General features: G+C 29.0%; 1 protein-coding gene across 1 annotated transcript in view; it reads left to right on the top strand.

The window, feature by feature from the left end:
- LOC106690161 (protein takeout) overlaps positions 1 to 15,872 on the top strand; it is a 46,841-nt gene extending 30,969 nt beyond the window's left edge. Inside the window, exons 2-6 of the mRNA XM_014435494.3 lie at positions 30 to 122; positions 11,992 to 12,139; positions 12,897 to 13,030; positions 14,179 to 14,328; positions 15,540 to 15,872. Coding sequence (XP_014290980.1) covers positions 30 to 122; positions 11,992 to 12,139; positions 12,897 to 13,030; positions 14,179 to 14,328; positions 15,540 to 15,694 — 680 coding nt within the window. The 3' untranslated portion in view covers positions 15,695 to 15,872. The remainder of the gene's footprint in view (positions 1 to 29; positions 123 to 11,991; positions 12,140 to 12,896; positions 13,031 to 14,178; positions 14,329 to 15,539) is intronic.
- Positions 15,873 to 17,208: the final 1,336 nt, after the last annotated feature.

Raw genomic sequence — 17,208 nt, 5'->3', positions numbered from 1 at the left:
TTATTATCATCATCATATTTATTTTTCAGCTCCTTATGTTAAGCATTGCAAAGGTAGCGATCCACACCTCATCGATTGTTTGATCTCTGCTCTCCACCACATCCGCCCTTTTATTGCAAAAGGTAAGAGAGTTAACTTTATTCCAATATTTCTTAAATATTTTCGAGACTAAATCAGAATTGATTTTTGCGAACGTAAAAATGTTTATATTATTATATAAGTACATTTTAAAACATTTAAAGTTGAACGAGTTTAAACGTTCATTAGACTCAAAAAGTTTGTTAATAAACTACAGTTTTACAAATGATTGTTTTTGTTAAATATTCAATAGAATTATGTCGTATAACTGTATCTGCAAATCGAACACAGGAATTTCATCAATGCGCCTGTTTCATACAAAAATAAATTGATTAAATAATTATACTTATCAAGATATGCAATTTTATGTGTTACTAATCTCTTTTTCTGTAAATAAATCCAATATACTTAATTAAAAATAAAGTAAAAAATGGTTCAACTCACAACACTTTTTAGACCACAATAGCATTTCCATTTGTACAATAAAATAATTATTTTATTCCAAGTGTTTCTATCTATATTTGAGATAAACATAGAACTAGGTTTGCAAAGGCATAAAACATCAAACATTATGAACAAAAACTAAGATTATTGGAATAAGAAAGTTTTGTTTGTGGGCTGGGCCACTTTAGCTCTCATAGCCTCAATTTATATGACGGGACTTTTCAATCAAAAATTGATATATTCAATTATTAAAAATAAAGATATTGATTTTGAAAGATCTATTTGATAGAAAAAAAATTGAGATTTTGAAATAAAGTGAATAAGTTTTGGACATAGAATTTTTACCAGTAAAAAAAAAAAATGATTAAACTTTTACTTTTGAGAAGTGGATTCATTAAATTTTGATGGAAAATTCTTAAATTGCCTAAAATTTCTATCACTTGCAAAAAAAAAATTTACTTTAAAATTTTAATTGATAAATAGAATTGTTTATTGTTATATTTAGTATCTTTATTTATGGGTAACAATATCTTTACACATTTACCAGTTAAAGTAAGCTTTTATGCAATCTGTGTAGGTATATAAATAAATATAACTTAAAGGATATCAGAAAAAAAAATTATGAAAATGGCAGAGAAATGATAAGCATGAATATTGGGTTAACACTTTTTTATTTTGACTCTTAACTCCTCCTATATACATTTTATGTAAGGAAGTTAGAATTAATTCTAACTGTACGTCTTGTCATACCATAACTATCCCTTACCAGTGTATGAACATATTTTCTAACATAACTCCAAATGAAAAATAAATGCTATATACAAAATACATAATGATCATGGGACCTAAACTAAATCCACTCTGTGACACTAAAGCTAAAAAAAAAAAATAATAAAATAAGATTTACATGTCTCTGTTCTAGCTAGAATAAACAAAACACTAATTCCCTCCTAACTTGATAATCACTGAAATTATATATATATCTATTGCTAAGTAAATAATAAAAACCGAAAACATAGAAAAAAAATTCTTTTACATTCCACTGATAACATTATATACACTCCTCCTGTACTGCTCAAAATACAACTCATGCTTAAATGAACAAGACTCCTGGAAGAAAATAGAAAAAAAATATACACTCATCTGACGAGGTGAGAAAACTTCGTGGCATTTCTTGTCGTCCCGTCTCCCTCCGTTTTTAGGTTTGTTCTGGTTCGTCCTCTTTTCTCCTTTCATGCTTTTTCCCTGTTGTTATCCCTCTATTCTCTCTTCCATATAGCGTTTCCATATAGCATGTGTACGTTACTCTGTGCTAACTTTTATTATTTCACCAAATATTATAATAAATTAAATGAAAAATATTTATCTGTGATTTGTGATAAATTCGGTTTACATAGACAAAGTAACGTTTATGTTCAGAGGACGGATTTGTGACTTTAAAGTTGGAAAAATATGGTTTCGTTTGGTGCATGTTTGACGTATTACACCGTGTTGTTACAACTTCGAAGTCCTAGATCTGTGTTGTAGATCTTTTTTATTAAGTTGACATTAATGTCAAATTAAATTTTATAACATTTTCTTATTTATCCAACTTATTCATTTCATTTTCTTTATCGAAACGGGTCGATAAAATTGTATGATATTCTATACACTTTTTTTTAAACTCAATATTTCTTATTTTTTTAAGTTATTTTAATTCCCATTATTTTACTAAACAAACATTAAAGAACATTATTAAAATAATTCGAACAAACATTAAACAGGGAAATATTTGTTTTCATCCTAAGAATAATTTTTAGTAAATATTTCCCGGAAATTCAGGGACAACTGTGTTGCGAGTGTTAGTAGCCGTTTATGTGGTTATAAAAATTTTCCGATTTAGTGGGTCCTTGCTTTCAGGGATGATAAATATTTGTTAGGATCTTCTTTATAAGAATTTTATATTAGTTTGGTCACAACAAATAATGAATAACAAGCCCAAAATAAAATGAATAACATTTTTTTTTTAACTAATTCATTCTCTAGTATTTTGTTGTTCTATATAATTCTTGCCCTGACCGTCGACTTCATATAACAAAAATATATTTTAATTAGTACGTGATGTTGACTTTTCCTTAACTTAGTCTTTATGAATGAAATGTTTTCCAAAGAGTTAATTATGATTTTATTCATTTATTTTCTTTGTTACTAAAAAAAAAAATTAATTTATTCATAACGTTTTGTAAAGAGACAAGTTCTCAATAGACGCAATTAAAAAGCGATTCTGTGATAATAGACCTAATGCAGAGGTGGCCTTCAAGTTCTTTTTTATGGTTACCTCTAATCTAATGTGCTGCATGTAATTATTTGATACAATCAAATGCCAAACATTCACTTACGTAAGACTTAAAAGACGCTGAACCGAATTTATTGATTCTAAAAACATACAATTAACTAGCAATGATTCTAGGCCTGTGATAAAAAGTATTATGAATTTATAACAGTAGTAGTGGAAATCAGTTTCTTTCTCCAAAAATAAGGTTTACACTTAGACCAAATTAAATTCCAGTTGTCCAATTTGATATATTTCCAGAGTATCTCTATCAAGTCAGATTCATTTTGTTTTGTTTTTATTACATTTCTAAATTCCTAGATTTGGACATAAGAAATAATTTAATATTCGAAAATAAATTATTGAGTCGCCATATTTCGGAATAGTTATTGAAATAAAATATAGAAAATTTAAATAGAAGCGCAATTTTTTTTTTAATCAACCTCTGCAACCTATCTTGCAGATACTATAATATAACAGAATAATAATTCTAAGAATTTAAAATAAAGCTTGGAAAATCCGATTGTGTTGCAGAACTCTGTAACTTCATCTTGTCGACTGCCGCTTTATGACTATTTTATTCGACGTGCATCAAATTTCGTTATATCCTTAGCTGGTTGTTATGTGGTACATTTATGTAGCTTGTAAACGTATGAAACTCTCTTTTCTTCTCTGTTATTTTGATTTTTACAGCTACCAATATTTTTTAAGCATTTTTGTGGATTTTTCATTGTTAGAAAATTTAATGAATTTATATTTCTGCAAAACATAATGAATCCCTCTTACAGAAACTCTGTAAATGAAAAATCAAATAAAATCAAGTAATGTGAATAAAATATAGTAAAAAGAAAAAAGAAGGAAATATCAGTACAGAGGTGAAATGTTAGGTGAAGTAAAGAATATTAAATCTGAGATTAAAATTTAGTAATTAAGTAAAGATATGAAGTATTGAAATGAGCAAAAAATAGAAAGCAGTGATTGAATGATAACTGAAAAAGTGATAATAAAAATATTTGCAGATGATAATAAAAAGTGTGAATAGAGGACAAGCTAAAGTGAAGAACATTTAAAAAAAAAGTTTAATATATGGTTGTAGGTGTCTTAGACGCAGTTTTTATCAATCATTGTGGTTAATAGGAAGAGGTTCAAGGTGTATGTAAATCGATTCTTACATAAGCTTCTTTTGGTACAGTATCTAAAATAGCGTCAGGGGATGTTCTGACAGTTAGGAAGCGGCTGGGTTGTGGGAAGTTGAGGATAGTCTGTGTTGAAAAATACGGGATCTAACTTGGTTCGTGGTTTCACTTATATAGGAAGAATTACAGTTTGGGGAGGAGCAAGGAATTGTTTACATATTTCTTTTTTTTTTTTTTTTTTATTGATAGATTTATTTATTGATGGATATTACAATCTGCCACACAGTTGTGGGCAATAGGTAATAGTGATGAATGATCTGATATATACTAAAATAAAATAAATAAATAAATAAATAAAATAAAATAAACTCTCTTAAAATGTTTACATATTTTTAGTTGTTTGTACCTTTTTTAGCCCTGACGGAGCCCTTTAAAGTTGGTTATGGGGGGGGGGACCTAACATTGGCAAAAAAATCGTTGATAACTAAGTTTAGTTCCTTTTTTACCCCACTGCCTACCATCTCCTTCATATTCTATAAAAGGTCTTCACATCACTTTCTCTAGAATAAAATATGATTGCTGCTTAACTGGCCAAATCAATTGATTATCACGTTTCAGGACACTCTTAGTCTAAAGAAATAATTTTGAAAAAATCTGAATTTAACCAGGTTACTTTCAACCATAGTAATGAGTTTCACCATTCCTTCCTCCACTCCAAAAAAGAAAAGATCATTTTGTTAATAAAAACAACTTTTAATGTTTGATCCAGTTTATTTTAAGAAAAATTCGTTCATTTTTTTTTTCAATATTTCGGATGTCCAACTACTAACTCGCAGTCTCCCTAATATTTTCATAATACTTTCATTTCCAAAGTTACGCCTAGCTCACCGACGAGAAATGACCCAAACAGCCCTCAATACCGCAACAATCTTGACAATGACTAACGTTTCGGTTGATCTGTTAAGTCGCACTTTTCGGTCCTTTTCAGCTATAATAATGACCATGCCCCATTTCCTCCGAGGATAGTGGAATTCAGTCAGCTGTAACTACGAACCACTATTGAGGATTTTGTAAACATTTATTCAAGAGATGTTGGCCCTGTTAACTACATTCGAGTAACCAGAGCCGAGGCGGGCCTGGAACCTGTGGGTCGAGCCAAGAACCGGATCGCATGGGCTGTATATAACCGTCTTGGTCTTTCCTTCCTGTTCGAGACTGATCTACGGGATAAAGGTGACCATCAAGGAAGGAATTGACCTCACTTAATGGAAAACACTACCGTTCTTAACATTTTTATGAATTTGACGATATGGGATTTCAAAAACGGATCCAGAAATCTAGGGTAAGAAATAAAAAATAATTTAAGACTCCAGCCTCCTAATGTTATACTGCTAAGACCGATGAAGTAGAACTCCTATTTCGAATAGAATCTCAGGGGAAAATCCTCTTTATTTCTTCGGACCAAAAGAGTTTCTTTTCTTTTCAGTCTGGGAAAGGATGAGTTTCAAATGAATTAGTACTTACATCACAATTGAATTAATCATGTTTAGCTTCGGATAAATATATAGCTGCTTTGATTTAAATGTGGCACATCTTGCAAACAAAATTTATTTTTTTAATTTTATTTAGAATTGGGTGTGTTTCAAAGGTAGTAAACTGTAAATTTCTGTTATTTTCCGAATGATATTAGAGTTATTGCAAAGTAAGCCCAATCTATGATACAAGTAATAGAATACCTCAAACACACACGCAAACAAATTTTATTTTTGTCAGATGTGCCGCTTAGATGGTTCTCTTCTTTAAAAGTTTTAACTATTATAGGGTGTTGAAAAGTGCTGATTCTATAATGAACTGACTTGCAATTCAATTATTTAGTTTATAGAATTAATTGATGTGTTTGGTATTTTCTTTGATTTTTACAATTTCAACTTAGTTTAATATATAAACTCACGTAAACAAATAAATAGCATATTGTGTCATTTACTGGCTACTCTGTTATTTAAAATACTAATTGAGACGGTGATGGCCGACCAGTACAGCGTGGTACGATTCCCACCTGAATCAATTAGTATTTATTCCTTGAAATAAATCCTGATACTCATACTCATGTTAAAAGGACCCCAGGACAAACTACAAGCTGCACAAATCCATTTGATCGTATTTCTCGAGGCAGAAGAACTATCTAATTCCATCCGCTCCCGAATTATTTTTGCTTATAATGTCGCCATATTACAATGACCATACTTCATTCAAGCATCGATCAAGGGTCTGTAAAATTAACGATTCGTGTTTAGCCTTATTTCATAAATCATTGGTGTTTTTAGAGATATATTTTTTTATATTACAGAAACAAAGATGAATAAATGTTTGGTGAAATGGTGGTGAGTAGTTTTGTATTCATAATTGAGACCTAACGAAAATGATATTGTGTTATCGTCCTGGTCATGAGATGAGAATGCATGCGAAAGAGAAATTTCTACAAATGTTCTGTTTAGTATGATTTATTATAGAACGATGAGAATTATATTTAACGAAATAACCGCGTGTTGACCATATTATAACAAATAAAATTTGTTACTCTTTTCCCTAATGGGAATTTTAATAAGTATAATGTGGGGAAAGACAATGGCGGAAGATCACTGAGAGATGCTTCAGAAGTGTGATAACATAACACAGTGACCTGGCAGGGATTGCGTCTCCCGTTGGCGGCGTAAGGGCCACTTTCACTTTCTGTTCGCTTTCCCTAGGGTGGTCGTTGTTCTTGAGGTTCTGTGATGTAGAGCCTGTGGAAGAGTATGACAATGATGTCTAGATAGTGCAGTAAAGAGCATAGAGGAATAGGTGAAGGAAAAAAGTAGGAAGGTCGAATCGGTAAAGGAAATGGAAGATGCGGAAGCCTTGACGAAACGAGAGATGCTAACTTAACGTTGTGTGTCAAGGGAAGCCAATACACCGAAGAGATATCGGGAAAAAATATGTAAATTAATAAAATTCGAAACTACTATTGCATAATTCAAAATTATATGTAAACTTATATGTTTTATCCAGAGAAAGTCATACGGGGATTTGTCGAGATATTTATAAAACACATGAGGTATAGTATTTTTTTTATTTATTCATCACTCTCGAACCAAAATGGTGGCCTTCATCGTGAATAATATTTTTTTACGAAATAACGAAAATGTAGACGCATACATGAAGTAAGTACAACTGTATTTACTTGCTTCATCATAGTATACAAATATTGGTTGGTATGTGCAATGGATTATATTTTTGGTTATCTTTAGTACAATTTTTTTACCCAAAATGTAAGATAACGAATTTTCTAATCATATTAAAGTGCCTTTCCTCAAACATCAGATTTGAATTTGAAAAACCTTTAATTGATATTATATATTTTTCGCATTGTTATTTTTTCAATTAAACATTAATTAATCTAATTAACTATAAATAGGTTCTTAATATTTTTTCGAATTAATCTTTTCTAAAACAGTTCCTAAGTGCTAAGTAGAGCGGTGAGAGTTGGCAACCTTGGACAAGCAGCTTGAAATTAAGTATAATGAAAGTTAACGGATGCAAAAGTAGATATAAAATAATAAAAAACATGTTTTTTTAATGAAATATCGTCTTGAAAAAAAAAGAACTTAACAAAAAAAAAGCCATACTTAAAATGTGAATATCTACTGAGACACAAAAAAGAAAACGATATCTTAAATGGTCAACCTCTGAAAAGGGTTGACTTGGTTCCTAAAGCATCAATTGAAAAATAATTCATTTTTGGTTTAATTATTTATTACAATAAAAAAATATGAGTTTTCACTATCAGAAAAAAATAAAAAAAAGTAATGTTGTGAGAACTGTCTCAAGTAATTAATAGGGGAAATTTCAGAAGGCAGTGGATACGCTATGTGTATATTTATACTTGTAAACGTGGTATTTTTTTTCTGATTGACGACAAATTTAATACAAAGAAGTACTTATATATATTGTTATCTATTAACTAGTATAATTTTATTAACACATTGTTTTTCTTTCAACAGAGCTATTGTTTATTAACTAACTTTAAAATCCTTAAATTATTTCATTGCCTTTCATCCCGAACAGTTTCTTGATAGTGATTATAAAAAAAAAATCACGCCTCAATTATTTATATATAAGAAAATATAATATAACTAGATATTGGAAATTTTTTTTTCAGCATTGAAATTTTGTTAATCCTATTTTGTATGAATCTGAAGTATGCATCGGTTATTAACTATCTGATTTTTCAACATTTTTAAATTGTGGTTTCATTTAAAATTTACGTAATATGATTCTGGCAGCAAAACTCTACATTGTATTTACAAAGTGTTACCATTAATGGTTGTTGTTTGTTGTTGTTTAAAGGTGTAAAACCCTTTGGTCATCAACGCCTTTGGCATGCTATTATGATAAAGCTACAAACACCTACACGCACACAAACACGTGTGTGTTTTTTTATTGGCACGTGGGAGGTGGCAGTTTTCTGATAAGGTGAGAGTGCGTGAGGGGAGTATGATCTATTCTCAAGCGGGTCAGAGCAACTTCCTCCCTGTGGCTGTTGCGGTAGGATGTCGCTCATGGTTTTACTACTCTTTTCGATTCCTTTTAATTTACTCGGAGAACTATTCAACAATAAACGTGACTTCTTAAAAAAAAAAAATACAAAAATTAAGGTATTTTTTTTGTTGAACTGGATCATAGTATTATGAAGAACTTCTTTGTTGGTCTTGAAGTCAGTCAAGTGTTACCACTTTAAATACTGCCCATTAGTGACGGGACTCCATATAATTAACAATTATATTTTTAAAAAGAAGCAGGCCTATCTTGATCTTCTATGAACTTCATTACTTATAATTCATAATATAGGTTGATAAAGTTTTATAATTATTAAATTGTTTTGTTGAGTTGTGTATCCATAATTTTTTAAGTCGCTCTTTGAAAGTTGATATTACCAATAGAGTCCCCATCAATGCGGGACGACCTGCTACGCTGACCTTTGCATGTAGAGGTGAAGCATTAGGTAAGATGTTTCATCATATGCAAATCAAGACGATCAGTGAGCCATTAGTCTGCGACATATGGCTCCCATTTATCGATGATCGGTACACTTCTTTAGATCTACTGCAATCAGCAGTCACCACTGGAAGGTCACAATTTCCCCAGGCGGGAGGTCGTTGCCCAGGCCTGGAGCGTACGTGAGGTTGAATCCACGCGAGAAAGTAAGCATCGTTAATTATCGCCTTTTGAAAGAGGTCCTTTGAAAAGATGCTTCTTAGCCTCAGCTTGAGCAACCCAACCTCGTTTCATACTCACCAGGTTTCCGGTTTAGTCCCTTCGTATTATCTCTATAATAACCTCTTAGGCAATATTAATAATAGCCCAGGCACTTTAAAATATAGACCTGGAAGCCTTCAGAAATATTTATTAACCTTACAAAAAAAAAATTAAATATATTTCTGAAAACTTTACTACTATCCTTTTAGATCATTTCCCGCCTTTATCAGGGTAATCCACCACTGTCTATTTTTGCTCAAAATTGTTCACTTTATTAATCATTCTATCATTTACATCCTTAAGGACTCTTATCAACTATAAAACATGAACTCATGTAACGTGTTCAGCATTAAAAAGTTATTTTTAGAATCAATTTATTGAAAAATATATCTAAAGAACAGAAAAAACAAGAAATATATTTTTATGTTGATATAAAAGTTCTTATTTTAGGGTTTCTCCATATGGTGGCAACAAATACTTTCCTACCAATTTTGTTCCGGCCATGAACACATTTTAACATGAGATTACGAAGCAATCATATGATAATATTCCATACCAAAGACTTATCTACTACAAATCTCATTTAGAGTTTTTACTTTATCTGTAACAACTATATTTTCTTGCCTAGAAGATTTCGTGTGTCTGTTTATTTTATGTACACCTTTACCTATGTAAACGTTTTCCTAGATGAACAAAGGGTCTTCAGAAACAGATTACTGGAAATCGTGGCTTTTTTTAAAAAAGAGTACCCATGACGGAATAAATTATTTCTCCAAAAACACTGTTCATCAAAAAACAAGTTTCAAATGGCTCCTCAACTTCACAATTTAAATTGCTAAATCCTATTTAAGCTTTAGATTGTTTTGATATTAAGTTAATTTTTGCTTTTAGGATCTCAAAAATCGTTGATGCTTTGACGAAAAGATTTGCCTCTAAAACGATGAGACATAACGCGCTGAATCATTCTTTTTTTCGTATAAAGAAAGAAAAAGCCTTTTAGCTTTATAGAGAGAAAATTCACGTATTTATTCCAAGGACAGGAGTTTTGTCTATTTTATTTTTTTCATCCTATTATGGAGTTCTATGAATAATATTAATACAAGTGAGTCAGTATTTTCAATAATCTGACGATTTTTTAGTCGGAGGATCTAATTCGATGACTTTTCAAATAATTTTATTTTGTTTAATATAATTCTAAGTAATTATTTGTTGTGAATGGTATTCACTCATTCATAAGTTGTGCAAGCGATGTTCGTGCAGAGATTTACAATCAGTCATTAAATTTTATCATAGCTTGAACACTGATTCTCTTTTTAAATTGCTTTTGTGATTTATGAGATAGATTTCATGGTGGTTAATCGACCACTACGATAAAAATAAATTAATACCTATAGTCTCCTACTGTCATGGGATGCTCAGATCTACATCATAATTAAATCTAACATTTTAAGAGAAATTTAATTGATTTTATGTTTTTAAGTACAATTCCTTCATCACTTATAAAAGTTAATTCTCTAAATATCTTTAAAGCTTCCATTATTCTAATATGTTTTTGACAGATACACAGAATACCTATTGAAACAAATACTGTAGATAAATCTGAAACTAGAAAGCCAGTTTCAAAGGATATGAAAAAAAGAAAAGAAAAAACCTGGTTGGTTTGTAATAAAATGGAAATGAATCTTTTGCTATTTAGTAATTCCAAACTGAATGGTGGTGCCCTTTTCAACACAAACCAGTTGAAATTAGATTAAGAAATACAACTAATCAGAAATTGGATTTATCAATTTATGATTTTATTTATGTTATATAACATATGAGCTGGTTATTATTGAGCCTAATAAAAATAGTAAAATGTTCTTGATGTTTACTATTTGTAATACCTAATTATGTTTTAGTAACATAATAGTTCTTCTGAGCCTACTAGTAACATGTAGTTCAATGTTTATTTAAACTTATTTTAATTTAATATTTTCTTGATATTTTGTTTGAGCCAATTCATCAAGCAACTAGTTATCTTAATAACTCTAGAGCAAAATATTTGTAATTTAGATATGTGATATAAAAATTATAATATATACATATTTCTTACAGTTTCTAACCAGTTTAATTATACTGCAAAGTATTTTTTACTTTTGTTTTGATAAAAATAAAAAATAATAAAATTATAAATAAATTTATAGGGTTTAGACTCTAAGAAACAGCAAGATTTAGTTATGAATTGCATTTTAACTATAAAACAATAAATAACGTAAAATTATTTATAATATTAAAATTTTAATATGATATGGGTGCTGTCGAAAAGGAACTCAAATAGTAAAAAATACTATTTATTAAGTGTGAATGTTTCACCCCAAATTCCAAGGCTTCATCAGGGCTTAAAACAAAATACAAAAAATTATATTTAAAAGAACAATATTTTTAGGTTTTGTATCTTGATTTCAGCTTTAAGATACAAATCATAAGAATGAAGTCTGGCAAACTGTAGTGAAATGTTGGGCTTAACAAATAGTTCTGTACTTGAGTTCCATTTTGATTACACCCAGATCATCTTCGTTTATTGATTACACACAGTCAATTAATTATTTTCAATTAAAATTTATACTGATAATTGAAATGTATACGCATAATATGTGCTTTGACAGAATATCTAGCATTGATGGTCATGGCCCTTTAGTGGACTGTTATATTTAATGGTAAAATATTTTTAAATCAAACTTATTTCAGGTATTCCAGAGATCCAGATGCCCACAGTCGAACCTTTTAGGATGGATGATCTATCCCTGGCACTGACTTCTGGCCCTAATGGCTACAAAATCACATTGAAGGAAATGGACATCTATGGGTCCAGCAACTTCACTGTCACAAAACTCAAGTGAGTCAGTTATCAAGTTATTTTAGGCTTGAATGTACCCATCAAGAATCTGTCAAGCCACAGATTCTGGCAAGAAGAACTGATTTTGTGTTACAGCAATTATTATGTGCCAAACTTTATTGTGAATTGCACTCATTAATTATAAAGTCAACATTCTAACCACTATGTTTTTCTATCAAATGATAAATAAATTGCAAAGAAATTTATTGAATAAATATAAGTTATATTTAGAAAGAATTGAATACAAAGTATATCTTTTAAAAGTTTCATTTGAAATTTGGAAGTATTTTAAGGTGACAAGACTAATTATGAATACTAATTTTTAGATGAAAATAAAATCATTTGAAGTACATGTAATATTACTATAATAGACTATTTATGAAATTCTATTTTTATGTTAAGAAGTCTAATTATTTTATAAAAATAAAGTGCTACTGTACCTGGAAACAAGTTTTTGGTATGAAATGAAATGATATTATTATTCTGAGGATAAAATGAACACTAATAAAAAATAAATATAAAATGAAATTTAGGTACTTCATAACATACACTACAACAAACAACAATCTGCTCTCGTGGCTGGAACCGAATCTATATACCATGCATGTTCTACCAAATATTTAAGTTATTGGTTTACTTTATTTTTTCTTTTATTTACTATACTTGTTGTAACTATGTAAGTAAGGGGAGACAATCTCTACTAAAATGAATGTTACTGTCAACATCTTAGTTACTAACATATTTTTATTTCTGCTAGGCTTGCTCACAATGGCCAGCCTTTTGAAGCTAAGATAAAAATACCAAAGATGAGTATAAACGCAAGGTACACAAGCAGCGGGGTTCTGATTATACTACCTGCTAGTGGAAACGGGACATTTAACGCTCATTTAGGTAATTTGTTCAGCAATACATTTTTCATTATTCCCTTGTTTTTATGTGCTAATATTTTAAAAAGATTTTATTTTATAATTCATTAGAATATAGCAGTATCAAGAACATAATACTCCCATTTTTGTTCAAAATCATGTATTAATGGTAAGGATACCTATTTTAGATAATTACTTCAGAATTAACATGATATGTACGAATTTATATTAACTTTTATTACTATTAGTTATTATTTAATCTATGTTTAATAATATCAAACTTTTTTTGAAGTTAGAAGGAAGTATGTATTATTAAATTATCCTGAAATGATATTGACAAACTTCAACTAAAATAATAAATCAATAAACAACCCTCTTTATTGAAACATTGATTTTTGTAAAGCTATTTGTCCAATTCTGACTGATTTCTCAATAATTTATATTTATTAATTACAAAGAATGTAATGAAATAATGATTTAAAATTTATTTTCCAACAATTTTTAAAATTACATCAGTTAATCTATGAACTAAAGAGTTAAAATTGATTTAAAAGAAATATGGAAAATTATACAACCCGTAAGTTTATTTTTCTGCATAAATTCATTAATCCTCAATCCTTTGCTGAATTATACTTATTATCGTGAATTGCACATCTTATTGGAACATCTGGGAATATTCTTAAGATGTTCCATCTGTATTTTATCCAAAACCAATATACTCAGTTCATTAATGGATGATACTTGACTCATCATTATGAACAGGTTAGATGAAATTGTTGGCGGTTAATGAAAAATGTTGAATTTTCTGCAATTAAGGTACACACATTTTTGAAGGTATTAGTTTTAGATTTGAAAAAATATATTGAAGATATTTTAATTTAACAATTTATAAAATTTATTTTATTTTATTTATGTATCTGTACCATTTCTAATTAATAAATTATTAAAATGAAATGGTTAATTACCGTTTTTTAAGGGACAAACTATTTTAATTAAGCACTTTCATACTTCAATTGATTATCTTAAAAAAAAATAAGGAAACAAGAAACAACTATTATTTTATATATTAACCAAATACAGTTTTTCTCCTTTCAGTTTTGTTTAAAGCAAATATTTTCATTGTGAAAAAAGGAAATGAAAAAAAGTATTACATTTTTTATCTGCTTCCCTCAGGTGACATTTTGGCAACAGTAAAAGGACATATGAGAGAAATTACCAAAGATGGAAAGCAATATTTGCATGTTGACAAGCTGGATGTTGATCTGACCATCAAGGATGTAAGAATGGCTGTTAAAAGAATTTTTAACAACAATAGGATACTAAGTGAGTTTTATTTTTGATAATTATTTGGTTATCATTAAGGGAGTAGTACAAATTTAATTTTTTTTATCTATCTAGCAAGAAGTAATTGTGGGTTTAGAAGAAAGTACGCCTGGTGTATACCCATAAGTTTTAAAAAGTGAAGAGTTAAGCCTTTAATTGGTTTGTAGGAAACACAAATCCGATCGTTGGATGAAATACTGACCTCATTGTCTCCTATAATTATTGCTACTTAAATATCAATTGTTATTATTATTATTATAATTAGCGGATAGATGGTGAAGGGCTAAGGCTTGAGACGATGTGCTTAAGAAAAACATTGCGCGTTTTATGACATGGTTTTCATAGGGTAGGTTTGTCACTCCCTACGCCTATTTTTGTGTGTGCCAACCATTAGGTAACTGGCTTCATAAATGCCCACGGGGAGGGCTGTGAATAAATATGGTGGGGGGGGGGGTTATTGTATAATTATATGCTTGAAAAAACCCAGATAGGGTTGGGGAACTCGCAGCCTTTGGGTTGGCAGACAGGCACGTTAGGACGCTGCTACTGTCACCACCGGTGTCTGCTACTGCTTAAATATCAATTACTGAACATAAGACTTGCAGTTGTATGTTCCATTTTTATTTTTGAATTTAATTTTATTGTTCTTCAGAATGAAATCCAAATTTATTGAAAAGTCCCATTTTTTTTTTCTTTAATGGTGTTATTGAATTTATGTCAATTATTGAAGATCTCATTTTTCAATTTTTTAAAAATAAAACATTGTTCATACTTATTTGTTGTTAAAACTTAGGTCAACTTGATTTTTAAAGAAAAACTGACAAAAAATGTCTATATTTTATAAGAAATGTTACACTTATACTTGAAAGATACTATGATTTATATTTATAATTTTTGATCTCCAATGACAGAATTAAAAAAAAAAATCAACAAATAAAACATTTATCCACAAATAAATTTACTTGAAATGTATTGATGATGTCTAGGAAAAGCTCAACAATTCTAATATTCTTTTATAATCTAGCCAATCCTTATAGACCACCACTGCTTACAAATATAATGGGCACAAACAAAAAGATGTTAAAGTTTAATTAGTAAATCAATAGTATACAATATAGTATTAAGATTCTAATGGTTTAACCTTATATTTTAAAAATAAAATTGATTTTCTTTATCATATTCTCATTGTTTGGTCCTGTATGATTTTTTAGCTGAAGCAACGAACCTGTTTCTCCGCGAGAATGGTCAAGAAGTTTTACGGGTAATGATGCCTCAGCTTAAACAGAAACTTGCAGCTGTCTTCAAACGTGTAGCCAACCAGCTTCTGAGTAATGTCCCCACTGAAGTATTTTACACTGAAAACTGATGTAAAACTTATCACAAAAAGAGGATAATGTTCCATGAATGGTTACTGATGATCTGAAAATGTATGAAGTTTAGTTATATACTTTAGTACATACATTAAAGTATAAGTATATGTATACTACATTTTAATAATAACTTTAGCGTATATACTAAAGTATAAGTTTAGTTATATACTAGTAGTTTAGTTATATACGTTAGAATAAACACAAACTAAAGCAATTTTGTCCTATGCTTGGGTATGTGTTGAAACTTCTAGCATTTTCCTGATCAGAAGTAAATTTAAATTTATTTCATTAAGTGTTACAAGTGGCTATGTTAGAAGAACATATTAAATGTTATAATTATTGTAAAAACAGGTTATTGATCCCTAAATTAAGAATCTGAAAATTCAAAATATTACTTAATTGCTATTATACCATTTTAGTCTCTACTTTTATTGTTCCAATACCAAAGAATCTAAATTTGAGGATTACTTGATAAAAAACATTTCTTAGGCAGACTTAAAATTTTGAAACTGTAGTAAATATAAAAGGTAAATCTTTTCTTCAATTGTTCAATGGTTGACGATTTTGTTTTTCTAAATAATGTTAACATTGTTTTGTTTTTTATTATTATTATTTTACACACATCTATAACTACTCAATTACTACTTAAGACAAAAACTAGTGTTGAATATTTTATAATATAAATATAATTTTTTATTCTAATAATTTTTATCCTGTAAATGATAATTTAGCACTACATTATCGTGTTCAAGGATTTTTTAAATTCATACGTGTAAATATATAGGACCTCAACTCATTTATGATTGACTTATTATAAATTTAAAGAAACATATTTTGAATTGTTTCATAAGTTCTTATTACTGTTAAAAAATTATTTTCAAATTTCTAATTTATCAAAGTCTTTTGAAATCATAAATGGATCTCATCCAGAAACATTGCATATAAAAAATAAATAAATAAGAATACAAATACTAAGTAAAATAAAATAGTATTAAGATTCTAATATTCAATATTGTACTATGGCAGAAACAAAATTAGTTGTAAGCTGATGTACAAAATATATTTTAAATGACACAATAAAGTTATTTATTTCATGATATGAATCATCAGTGGTATTATTGAAATCTATAAAAGATAGATTAAAAAATGGTTACATTATTTTAAAATGATATTTGACCTAAGGTTCTCACACTAGATATCAAATAGATCTGTTTACTCTATTTTTATTTTATCTTAATTAATAAAAAAAAAGTTATTTGCCCTGGGAAAGATTATCGCTGTTTTGCTTTAATTGCGGTAAATTAAAAAAAAAAAAGTATTATGTTTTGTGATTATACTGAATGTATTCCAAAGATAGTATCGTGTAGACAAGGATTTCTTTGTGGAAATAAGGATAACTCTAGAACAGTCCCCAAAGAAGGGACTATTAAAAAAGTAACCAAATTCTATGTTACTATTTTTAAAATACAACCAATGCAAAATAAAAATAAAAACATTTTTTTTAAGCTAT

Source organism: Halyomorpha halys, unplaced genomic scaffold, assembly GCF_000696795.3.
Source record: "Halyomorpha halys isolate HHAL.00 unplaced genomic scaffold, Hhal_1.1 Scaffold1598.1, whole genome shotgun sequence".
Classification (NCBI taxonomy): domain Eukaryota; kingdom Metazoa; phylum Arthropoda; class Insecta; order Hemiptera; family Pentatomidae; genus Halyomorpha; species Halyomorpha halys.
This window is presented reverse-complemented; position numbering and strand designations above follow the sequence as displayed.